At 50.8% G+C, this 11,979-nt stretch overlaps 1 protein-coding gene across 1 annotated transcript in view; it reads left to right on the top strand.

The window, feature by feature from the left end:
- Positions 1 to 761: 761 nt before the first annotated feature.
- Positions 762 to 11,979, top strand: part of WNT9B (Wnt family member 9B) — a 37,302-nt gene continuing 26,084 nt past the window's right edge. Inside the window, exons 1-3 of the mRNA XM_061140774.1 lie at positions 762 to 789; positions 1,055 to 1,114; positions 9,297 to 9,374. Coding sequence (XP_060996757.1) covers positions 762 to 789; positions 1,055 to 1,114; positions 9,297 to 9,374 — 166 coding nt within the window. The remainder of the gene's footprint in view (positions 790 to 1,054; positions 1,115 to 9,296; positions 9,375 to 11,979) is intronic.

Below are 11,979 nucleotides of genomic sequence, written 5' to 3'. Positions count from 1 at the left end.
CGTGGCCAAAAATAAATAAAGTTTCCTTTGTAATTGAAGTTGTTAAAAGGAAAGCAAATCAATGTAAAGAAAAGTGTTAAGAAAATAGCAGAACACCTATGGCATGAAGGTGACATGAAAGCCTGAGGTCTGGAAAACACTGGATCGTGCGGATAACAGAGCTGAGTCCTTGCAGTCAGGGCGCCCTCACGTTCCACTGTGTGGCCAGGGCAACTTAGTAATGGGCACCTGCTGGTTGGTCAGGGCCCCAGGGTGACCTAGCTCCAGAAGCTGGCAGCATGGAAGGGCACTGGGGTTGTAACAGGCAGTCACCCTGGCCATGAGCTGAGAATCACCCCAGCATCATTTCTGCCTTAAGGCACCAGACAGGAGCCTTGAGGCCAGTCATCCAGCCTTAGGACTATGTTGGATGGCAAGGTGGCCTAGCATGAGGCCTCGGTGACCCAGATACTCCTACTGGGGGTGGGGTGGTGGTTGCTGCTGTTGTTTACTCACTAAATTGTGTCTGACCCTGTGACCCCATGGACTGTAGCTCGCTAGGCTCCTCTGTCCATGGGATTTCCCAGGCAAGAGTGCTGGAGTGAGTTGCCATTTCCTTCTCCAAGGGAGGGAACCCATGTCTCCTGCGTTGGCAGGATTCTCTACCGCTGAGCCACCAGGGAAGCCCCCGGGGAAGGGATGAAGGAGGAAGCTGAATGGTGTCCCAGTTGCCCAGAGGGGCTGGGTTTCCGGTCTAGGCCTGACACAGGAGAGGCAGAGGCATGGAGGAGGTAGGACAAGGCCCAGAAGGTGCGTTGGCTTTGGAGAGCCAACTGTTTCCCTCCTGTAAGGAGCGTGAAGAGCCGCAGAAGAGGGAGACCAGAAACTGGGGCTTTAGCCTCAGCTTTCTCTCAACTGGCTGTGTGTCCCTGGCAAGGCGCTTACCCTCTCTGGGCCTCAGTGTCCTTCTAGGTTACGGTGGCCAAGCGAGGAGCCCTTCTATTCCCGACATAGATTGGCTGGTCCACCTCCCAGGACCCTTGTGACCACCACTCTCTGTTCCTGTCCCTTTCAGGGCAGACCAGGACAATAGCCAGAGCTGCCTGCAGGCTCATGGCTGGGGCTGTTCTTCTAGGTGAGGGGCCACTGGTGTCCAGCCCAGTGAGGCTCTGGTAGTGTTGGGCAGTGCCCAGTGGCCGTGTTGGCAGGCTTAAGGTGCTAATAGAAGAGATGGGGACCTGGGAGGGAGGAGGGAAGGAGGGAGGGAGGGAGGGGATGAGAGGAGGAAAAGGTGCCTGGGTGGGGGCGGTCCCAGTGGCTGCCCTCATGAACATGCCGAAGGTTGCCAAATTGAGTTTAAGCCTTGGTTCCAGAACACAAAGCCTCATCTCTGGGGGCTTGACCCCTCGGAGCCCCCACCCCCAGGGCCGGCTGGCTGAGCCGCCCCAAGGGAACTGGCCCCAGAAGGGCCTGGTTGTTGGCTGCGAAGTGGCTGGGAGGGAAGTTTTAATGATACACAACACAAGACACAGGGGGGAAAGAAAGAGGGGGGTGGTGGAGGAGAGAAGGGAGGTGGGGGGGTGGAGAAAGAAAGACCTCCTGCTAGGCCTGTTGCCAGGAGACGGCTAGGCAGCCAGAATCAGCCCTGCTCTTTTCACAGTTGCCTTTAAGCAAGGAGAGAAAGCCCTGTCCATAAAGGGGGACATGTGTTGCTGGGTGTGTAAGGCTAGCCTCTGCAGTTAGGGGAGCCCCCCAGCCCCGCCCCCGCTCCTGCCTAGAGAGAGCCCCTCTCACCCCCAGCCCTGCCCCCCGCTCCTGAGGGTTATGGATGAACGGGACTGGGCTACAGAGCAATGGAAAAGGTTTCGGGAAGGCCGTGGCCCTGGCCACCAAAATGCCGCAGCCACCTCTGGGGTGAAACTCACCAGCTGGGGCCCCAGGAAGTTATCAGAGCCGGCAGGGTTGGGACGGGGGAGGCTGGGGGAATCTAACAAGGCAGGTCACAGTGTTCTGTTGGCTCAGGGTGGGCCAAGCAGTGCCTGGAGGTGTCCAGGTGTCTAGGAAACCTCCACAGAGGACTTCGAAGGGGGGTTAGGGGGCTGACAACTCCCCCATCCTTCACTCTGCCCCCCTGGTCCCTGTCCCATGGTGGGAACAGCTGTTCTAGAAGGATGAGATGGTTGGATGGCATCACTGACTCAATGGACATGAACTTGAGTAAACTCTGGGAGATAGTGGAAGGCAGAGGAGACTGGTAGGCTACAGTTCATGGGGTCCCAAAGAGTTGGACATGACTTAGCGGCTGAACAAAACCAGCGGGCTGTGCCTTGGTATTTGGGGACAGTGTTCTTGCAGCCTGGTCAGTCGGTGACTGTCTCTATCTCAATGAGGAGTCCGCCACACAGCCACGGGGATAGATGGAGGGTGAGGGATTTTGGTTACGCAAGGACTCCTGTGTCCCTGGCCCTGGCTGTCAATAGACGGATGTCAGCCGTGCGGGTTGTGCGGGGTGCACTCGGCGGAGGGGCTGTCAGTAAAGGAGACCAGGGCGTCTTCTGCCAGGTGTGCCGGGCAGCTGGGCTGGAGCCCTGAACACTCCTATTGGACTTGAGTGTGAGCTCCGTGGTAGAAGGGCTCCTTCAACATTGTGTTCTGACCCGCTGAAAACAGTCTGCCACATCTGTTGTTTTATGTAGCAGTCAGATTAGAGAAAGAGCAGTTTCTTTTACTCCTCTGGCAGCCTTTAAGATCTGAATTCTAGTTTTGCAAGCATTTCCAACCTGCTTCAAAGCTTCAAAGTGTTAGTGCTAGAAAGATGCAGCCAGCCAACTCAACCCAATTTCATCTGGGAAGTTCTGTTTGAACCTCAGGGGCACTGCTGGAGGTTCCCCTGGGCTCAGACACTTGTTTTTTGTCCCGGGCAGTGGGTGACCTGCATCCCTACTGCCCTCACCCCGGGCTGGCCTTAGTTGCTCAGTTGTGTCCGACTCTTGGTGATCCCACGGACTGCAGCCAGCCAGGCTCCTCTGTGCATGGGATTCTCCAGGCAAGAATACTGGAGTGGGTTGCCATTCCCTTCTCCAGGGGATCTTCCTGATCCAGGGGTCGAACCCGGGTCTTCTGCATTGCAGGCAGACTCTTTACTGACTGAGCTACCAGGGAAACCTGGCCTGGGGAGTGAAAGAGGGAGTGAAATAGCTCAGCAGAGGCCATTTCTGGACAAAAGGGAGAAGTCATCGCATCTTCTAAGAAATCTGTTACTCTGCATACATGTGTGCACTGAGATGTTTTCCATGCAAGGTGGTGTCCAGGAAAACAGGACTCCTGGAGGAAGCAGGCTGTCTGTCCAGGGCTCCTGGTTTGGAAGGCTTGCTTTTCCTCCAACTTCTTTTGCATCTTGTTTCTGCTGCAGTATATGTTTTAACTAGTTCTTGCTTTTCTTTTCCTTTTTTAAAAAAATTTTTTTGGCATGTGAGATCTTAGATCCCCAATCAGGGATCAAACTCCTGCCTTGGAAGTGAGGAATCTTAACCACTGGACCACCAGGGAAGTCCTGCTAGTCCTATTCTTTCCTGGCCCCATCCATCTGAAGCGAGGTACCACCCCAGGGGTCAAGACTTGCTTCCCGAAGGGCCAAATCCTCATGAAGTGATGACCAAAAGGGCAAACTTGCCAACGCTCAGGGAGGGGAATGAGGTGTGGTTGTGAGTAGGGGGGGGTGTCCTGGACAGTGGCTGGAGGGGTGGGTGGTTGCCTGAGGGCCTCTGGGGGAGGGCAGGCTGGCTGGGCAGGGAGGCAGCACAGCTGTTAGAGGTGGAGAGCTGGGCTGTTAGGGAACTGGAAAGCTCTGCCAGGCCCCCAGAGGTTTTTGGGGGTTTTTTGTTTTGGTTTTAAATACTCATCTATTTATTTGGCTGTGCCAGGTCTTTTTAGTTGGGGCACACTGGATCTGGGATATTTAGCTGCAGCACATTAACTCTTAGCGGTGGCATGTGGGATCTAGTCCCCTGACCAGGGATTGAACCCAGGGGCCCCCTCCATTGGGAGCTTGGAGCCTTAGCCACTGGACAACCAGGGAAGTCCCCTGGTTTTGGTTTTACAGTAGGAAGTATTGAGGGTCTTTCATAAAAAAGCCCATCTCTCTGGCTTGTCACTGACTTTCCATCCCAGGGAAGGCCATGGCTCAAGGAAGCAGACACGCCTGGTAGCAGCATTGTTCTCAAGGCTGGGCACAGGTTTAGTCCTGCCTCCCACTGACCCAGGCTGTCACACCCCTCCCTCATTCAGAGGACCCAACTTTTAGCCTGGAAGGAAAGTCTCCCTCTCCCCTTTCACAACCAGGCATGCTGTTTTCCCCTTACAACTCCTGGCCAGCTCCTCCCATCCCCTCACACTTTCTTACTCCGTGGCTCCTGCTTCTTTGACTTGTTGGGGGAGAATCCCTGGAAGCCCACCCTGACCTCAGAAAGTGAAAGAAAGTAAAAGTGAAAGTGAAGTCACTCAGTCGTGTCCGACTCTTTGTGACCCCATGGACTGTAGCCTACCAGGCTCCTCTGTCCATAGGATTTTCCAGGCAAGAGTACTGGAGTGGGCTGCCTTTTCCTTCTCCAGGAGATCTTCCAGTCCCAGGGATCGAACCCAGGTATCCCGCATTGTAGGCAGACGCTTTACCATCTGAGCCACCAGGGAAGCCCACCCTAACTCCAGAAACATCTCCCCAAATGGTCACTGATGAACTCACATCAGCACTGAGACAGTACTGAAGCCCCTAGATTGGCCCCTCGGCCTTCTTGTTCTCAGTGTGGGGCAGAACCATGAATGAGTGGGTGCACACTCACCTCCTCCAGGAAGCCTCCCTGACTTACAGCCCTCTTTGTGCCTTGTGGCTCCTCATCAATGTAGTGATTCCTGACCCTGAGTGGCCCTCAGCAGCCATAAAGATTTGTCCCCAAAGCTCAGGTCAGGTGGGTTGAGAGAGAGTGGGGGTTGGGGTCGGGGACACTCTACTAATGCAATGGAAGGAGAAGTCCAGCTGGGTTGGAAGGAAGGGAGGAGGGTCTAGATTCTTGGTTCCCTTCACTCTCCACGGTCTGCACCCCCAGCCCCTTGACCATGAGGTTGAACCTTCACTGAACCATGGTCCTTCCCTAAAATGGTCCTGGGAGAGACCAAGGCAGAGACAAGGTCTTTCTGTCTGGGACAAGACCCTCCTTGTGGGACTCCTTAAAGGTGAGGTCCCACTTCTGAGAGCCTTCAGGCCACAAACGTGTTTTGTGCACGGACCCAGGACAGGGACCTGTGAGGATGGTCAGGGTCACAGTGACACCTGCTGGGGCTTCTAGGAACAGCACCTGGGGAATCGCAGACAATGAATGTTGGTGGAGGGTGGGGTGGTTTAGGGCCATTAGTAACATCTCACTGCAGGCCTTGAAATTAGCCTGATTGTTAAACCCTCATCTCCTTCGCAGGAATGAAGCACAAGAAGATGCACAAGCAACGGGGCCATTGGAATTCCACCTAGGGCTCCTGGGGACATGAGCTGTATTTCTCAAACGGGTGGTATTTTTTGAACTTCATTCAGAGTCTGGTTTCTAGCGAAGAAACCGGAGGAAGTCTGAGATTGTTCTTTGCATTTCTCTGTGGAATGGAGTTTTAAGGGCGAAGAACAAGGACATGCCTTGTAACATTTCTATATTGTATGGCCTCCATAAGAGGAAGAAAAGTATGTAATACTGCCAATGTCAATGAGTAAAAACAGTCCAGGTGATCACTGTAATGTCAATTTCTGAAGAAACTGGGAGGAATAAACAATATAGTGAAATGAATTAGCACAGTGCCTGACACCTGATAAACACTCAATATGTTATTCCATGATAAAAGGAAACCCACAGTGGAGGGTCATCAGCCTCCCTGGTGAGCCAGGCTGGAAGGGTGCAGAGGTGCCCAGGGCACAGGGTGATGTCTTGGTTGGAAGCCCTCCACTGACCTGCCTCCTAATGCACAGGGCTCAGTAACTTCCTCCAAATAAATGAAAAGCCAGATATGCAAATAAAGAAATCCAAGGGTGGACTTCCCTGGTGGCGCAGTGGATGTGAATCTGCCTGCCAATGTAGAAGACATGGGTTTGATCCTTGGGCTGGGAAGATCCCACATGCCTCAGAGCAACTAAGGCTGTGCATTGCAACTACTGAGTCGGCAGACCCTAGAGCCAGCAAGTCACAACTACTGAGCCCGCGTGCTGCAACCACTGAAGCCCATGTGCCTAGAGCCCATGCTCTGCAACAAAAGAAGCCACTTCAATAAGAAACCTGTGCACCAAATTAGAGAGTAGCCCCATGCTCTGCAACTAGAGAAAGCCCTCCTGCAGCAACGAAGACACAGAAGACCCAATGAAGCCAAAAGTAAATTAATAAAATAAATAATAAATAAATAAAAAGAAATCCAGGGGTAAGGATTTCAGTTTGCAAAATAACCCTTCACTTCAGAAAGAACCCAGTCAAGGGCTCTTGCAAGTATTTCACATATTGTCTGTTTTATCCTTACACCCCTTAACTTGGATAATCAGATAATGTGATGACGGGGCTACAGAGAAAAACTACCCATGTAGCTAGCTGCTGATGTTCCTTCCTTGGGCAGAGTTTGGAGTACAAATTGGGATTTCCCAATGGGAAAATTGGGGGGATGGGACTGATGTTGGGGGTTCAGCAGGCCAGATCCTGGTCTTGGTGGGTTTCATTTACTTTCCCATCTAATCCTTAATAAAGCCCCACATGAGAGCTGGCACCACTCTTACTTCACAGGGTGGGAACTGGGATGTGCATCCAGGCCCACCTCACTCTGAAGCCAGGGAGTGGGGGTAACCCCAAAGTGCTGGAGTTGGGTACATGGAAAGGTGGTGGTGTCTCCACTGGGAATGGACACAGAGGAAGATTTTGGTGGGGGGATAGATAGCTAATGGTCAGCAAGACTCAGTTTAGCACTCACAGAGTGGAGGATGCCTGGGTATACACCATTAGGACTGCCATGTACAGCTGCTCATGTTGTGCACTGCAAAAGGTTACTCTCTCTCCTGCCCCGACCTAGGAGGGCCCCATCTGCATCACAGGCATATCTGCATGTTTTCTGACAGTTAGAAGTGAAATGCCTAGAGGAGGAGATCATTGTTTTTAAATCATTCAGAGGGGCTTCGTGGTGGGTAGGCAGTGCCCTGCCAGCCTTTTCCACATGTATTTGCATCATCTTCCTTGAGACCTCCACCCAAGGGAGTGAGCAGGTATTGGGAGTGGAGGAGCATTTCCTGCCCCATCTCATTTCTCCCAGCAGCCATCAGAGGGGCAACAGGGAGCAAAGCCTTCACAGTCCCCCTGTCCTCCTGTTTCCTCTCAGAGGTCCCTGGCTAAAGGTTCAGGCTTTTGCTCTCTTTGCTGGGGCAGGACCTCTAACTGGGGGGAGGAGGAGGAGATCTAAGGAGGAAGAGGAGAGAGAGAGTTCTATGGGTGAGCTGAAGGAAAGATACAGAGCAGGAGCTGTCTTTTTTTTTTTTTCCTCCACATCACAAATTCATTTTTAAAATAACATCAAAGGTCATTCAGGAAAGGGGAAAGTCCTTCTCTCAATAGCCTCAGTCAAGTTTGGGGAACCTGGAACAGTTTCCTAGAGCAGTATTTGCTGTAACAAGCAAATGAGTATATCAAGCTTCAGGCTGATGCAGTCCATAAAAATCTGGGCACGCAAGACAGATCATTTGTCAGGAGGTCTGTGCAGTACAGGGGATTATCCACCACACAGAACAGCTCACAAGCGGTTGTTTCCTTTATAATGAATTTCAAATGAATTTTCATCAGTTTCCATTGTATTTATTATTAATAATACCAGTATTTATTGAATATTTATTCTATTAGACACGGAACTATGTTTGTGGCCATGCTTGTAGCAGATACCCTGTCCCTCTGACCACAGCCAGTTAGACCAGGTATGGCTACCTGACCCTTGGGCAGTCAGTTCACAACTGGCCACAGCCTTTGACAGGTCCCAGAAGTGCCAGTGTGGGGTCCCCCTCTCCCCCTCAGACTCATGTTAGGATACATAGCAGATGCCACTGGGCCCCAGAGCTGAATGGCTGTGGCACCATGAGGGTGTCACGGTAGCCATGATGGGCCTCATGCAGGCTATACCTTCTGAGCGAAGCAGGAACCAGGAGTTAATAGAAGCAGAAAGACCTGTCTAGAAAGTGTGCAGGGGGAGGAAGCCAGCACAAAGAGGGGAGTGAGAGAGGCAGACCCCAGTACCTGAGAGCATCAGCCTGGCAGTGTGATTTGATTAGCCTTCATTACTGAGCCTTTTCTGTCTTCCAACAGCATCCTCCTTTCCTGTGTTCCTTTCATAGTGAGGGTGGTGGGGAGGTTTGGTCTTGGAAGGTTCTCATCTGGGAAAGAGGGTGCTCAATAGAAAGATGAGATCAGAGAGATGAGCCGAAGGCTCCCTGGAAGTCTGACTAATCGACCTCACCAATTATTGAGCACCTAGAATGTTCCAGGCACAGTTTACATGTTATCTTATTTAATCCTCGCATCCAGCCAGAAGAATAACTTTATCACTGATTTTACAGTTGGGAAAATGAGAGCTCCGAGAGATTTTAAGTGACCTACCAAGGTCACCAGCTCAGAAGAAGAGCTCCAGTGTGGGCACAGACATCCTGGCTGTCTAGGGCCACAGACACTGCTGGGCTGCTTTGCAGCAGAAAGAAGAAAAAAAAAAAAAAACCAATATTCATCACTCAGCGAGGTGAGCCCTACACCAGGCCCCTCTGGGTGGGGAGCGGCTGGGTGGGTGAGTGGAGAATTCCGAAGGAAGGGAGCCTCATCTGTGGTTCCCATGGGCTGACAAAGCCACGTTTCGGAATTGAAAGTCGTTTAAACTCGCGATCCTGGAGATAACACGGCTTTGGCGAAGAGAGATCTCTGGGGTTGCAGTCCGGGAGGGTTCCTGGTGGAGATGGACTTGTGGAACGAGTAGGGACTAGAGAAGAGGAATAGGGGCTGGCCAGGCGCAGTGCATGGAGGAAGGGGCCCTCTGGGCTCAGGAAGGCGGAGCAGGAGGGGAGGGGAGGTGGACGTGTCTGCGGTGTCCGGCGGGGCGTCTGAGAGACCCGCGTCCTGCTGGCTCGCTGAGAGCCTCAAGCAAGTCACTTCTCCTCTGAGCTTTGCATTTGCCATGTGTTAAGTGAGGAGGTGTGGGCGACTCCCCGGGCCCTCCCTGCTTTACTCCGGGGAGAGAAAACAGCCCCTCCAGAGCTGAGCAGCCTCTTGCACCCGCAGCCTCCGCGGCCGGCGGCACCGGTGACCAGCAGGGGGCGCTCCTGCAGAAGGCTGGCCGCCGCGGCCGTCCGTCCTCCGGTCCGTCCGCCTGGCCTTCCTTTTCTGTCCTTCCCAGTCAGCTCCGGTCACTCCTTTTCCTGCACTGCCCTTTCCCACCCCACTTTCTGGGATGAGCTGGTGGAGGAGGTTCCTGGAATCCAGATTTGGGAACAGGCCACTTCCCTTCTCTGTGCCTCCGTTTTCCGGGTTATGTGAGGAAGAGATGAATTACTGGGTGGGAGAGGTTTCCAGCCATAGTTAGGTGTCCAGGATGAGTCCTGCCATTTCACACCCTGTATCTTTCCCAGGACAGGGGATGCGGCTTTTACTGCCCACCAGGGAGAGCCAGAGCCTCCTTGCTCACCTTCGGGAGCTTCAAACTTTTACTCAAAGTCCTTTTGTACAAAGGTAGAAATGACTTCTGGGTGCTGTATGGTGCCTGGCACAATGAGTGACGCTTGACAGGTAGCTGTGGAATGATTGGGGTTTTGAAATCATCTAGACAGGAGCTATGGGTCTTTCTGGTAGTCATGTACGGGTGTAAGAGTGGGACCATAAAGAAGGCTGAGTGCTGAAGAACTGATGCTTTTGAACTGTGATGCTGGAGAAGATTCTTGAGAGTCCCTTGGACAGCAAGGAGATCAAACCAGTCAATATAAAGGAAATCAGTCCTGAATATTCATTGGAAAGACTGATGCTGAAGCTGAAGATCCAATACTTTGGCCGCCTGATGCAAAGAGCCAACATATTGGAAAAGACCCTAATGCTGGGAAAGATTGATGGCAGGAGGAGAAGGGGGCAGAAGAAGAAGATGAGATGGTTGGATGGCATCATTGACTTAATGGACATGAGTTTGAGCAAACTCTGGGAGATGGTGAAGAACAGGGAAGCCTGGCGTGCTGCAGTCCATGGGGTTGTAAAGAGTCAGACATGACTTAGTGACTAAACAACAGACAAGAGCTGTGAGAAAGTGACAGGAGCTGCCTCTTCTGCCATATTCATCTTCATCCTCACATTTCTAACCACTGTAGTGTGAGGAAGATGGACAGGAAGTAGTATATTTATTTTACGGATGAGGAAACCAAGGTCACAGAGGAAACCAAGGGCAAGGTTAATTTAGGACCCAAGGATCTCTCCATTCAATTACAGTTGACCCATCCCTTTGCTGTCAGCCACCCCCTGTTGGAGACACATGGTATTACATGAAGGTCCAAGTAGCCACAAAGTCTGATCAAGAGGAGAAATGCAGGCACAACCCGGGTGGGAAATCCAAGAGGGAGAGGTGGAGATAGACCATTACATCAGAGCTGGAGGCTAAAAATGAGATTCCAGAGTCAATAACATAAAGCAGCAAGGATCAGCAAGTCTCAAAGCATTTCTTATTCTAAAGTACCCAACACCCTGTCATTCTACTTCTCACTCCAAAGGTGACCTCAGTATAGCAAAGGGATGCTCCATGGGCTCATCTGTTAGAATTATACCAACAAACAATGGTAACACTTGATTCCTTCTCAAACATTTCTGTGGTAAATTAGGATGAATTGTGCCATTTGGCAATGTGAAGAAAGATGGATTGAAAAGAGTCACTCTGCAAAATCCAGCTCAAATATCACTGCATCTCAGTACTGCCCCAGACACACCTTACCTGGAATGGTGAACAGATTGTCCTGTCATGTGGATCTTAGTTCCCTGACCAATTATTGAATCCAGGCCCTCGACAGTGAAATTACAGAGTCTTAACCCCTGGACAATTAGAGAATTCCCAGCACTTTCTTCTCTTTACTGCAGCTCAGTGATGAAACACATACCCACTCCTTGGGTTCTAATACCAAGTTTACTAGCTGAGCAGTTACTTACCCTCTCTGTGCCTCCATGTCTTCATCTATAAAATGATGTGAAGATGAAATGAGCTAATATGCCTCTAGGACTTAGAACAATGCTTGGCATGTAGTAAGTACTCAATATCAAGTTTATACTTGTATAGAAATGTCAAAATGTTATATGTATTTATGTACATGTCTTTCCCAACAAACTGTGCTTTTCAGGGACAGGACCTAGTTCATCATCTCTTACTCCCAGATGCTCAAAGTTTGTTAAATTGAATAGTATATAATCATGCTTTCTATGAAAAGAAAATTTTGTAGTAAAATTGAATTAGTCATTGTGTGTGTGTGTGTGTGTGTGTGTGTGTGTGTGTGTGTGTGTGTAGTTAAGCCTGAACTTACTATTTCCCATACGTAAACTAAGATTTGAGTCTCTCCCTAGTTTAAGGAAAGACATCTTTCTGGGCCACTGAACTACATATCAACTTTAGGAAAACATGCTATGGTCCAGTTATCTCCTAGTCAAGACTTTGTTAATGAGCACTCCCTACCTGTGCCTATGATTGTGCAAATGTGACCAGGAGGAAGTGGGCACCATCCAGAACTATGCAAGAGACTGCATTCCTCCAGGCACCGGCTGAATGTTCTGCATTTCAAAATGGGGACCCTTTCCTCTTACCCTTCACTTTCAGAAGCAAGAAGTTACTCAGATGGAAACTTGTTAACAAGAATACGCAACATGTGCCTCTGTTCAGAATCCAATCTTTAGAATGTTATTGATAGTCAATTCTGGATGGTTTTTCTATTTCCTAAGAAAGTTA

This window comes from Dama dama, chromosome 5 (genome assembly GCF_033118175.1).
Source record: "Dama dama isolate Ldn47 chromosome 5, ASM3311817v1, whole genome shotgun sequence".
In the NCBI taxonomy this organism is placed as follows: Eukaryota; Metazoa; Chordata; class Mammalia; order Artiodactyla; family Cervidae; genus Dama; species Dama dama.
The sequence above is the reverse complement of the archived record's forward strand: the minus strand, read 5'-3'. Positions and strand labels throughout refer to the sequence as shown.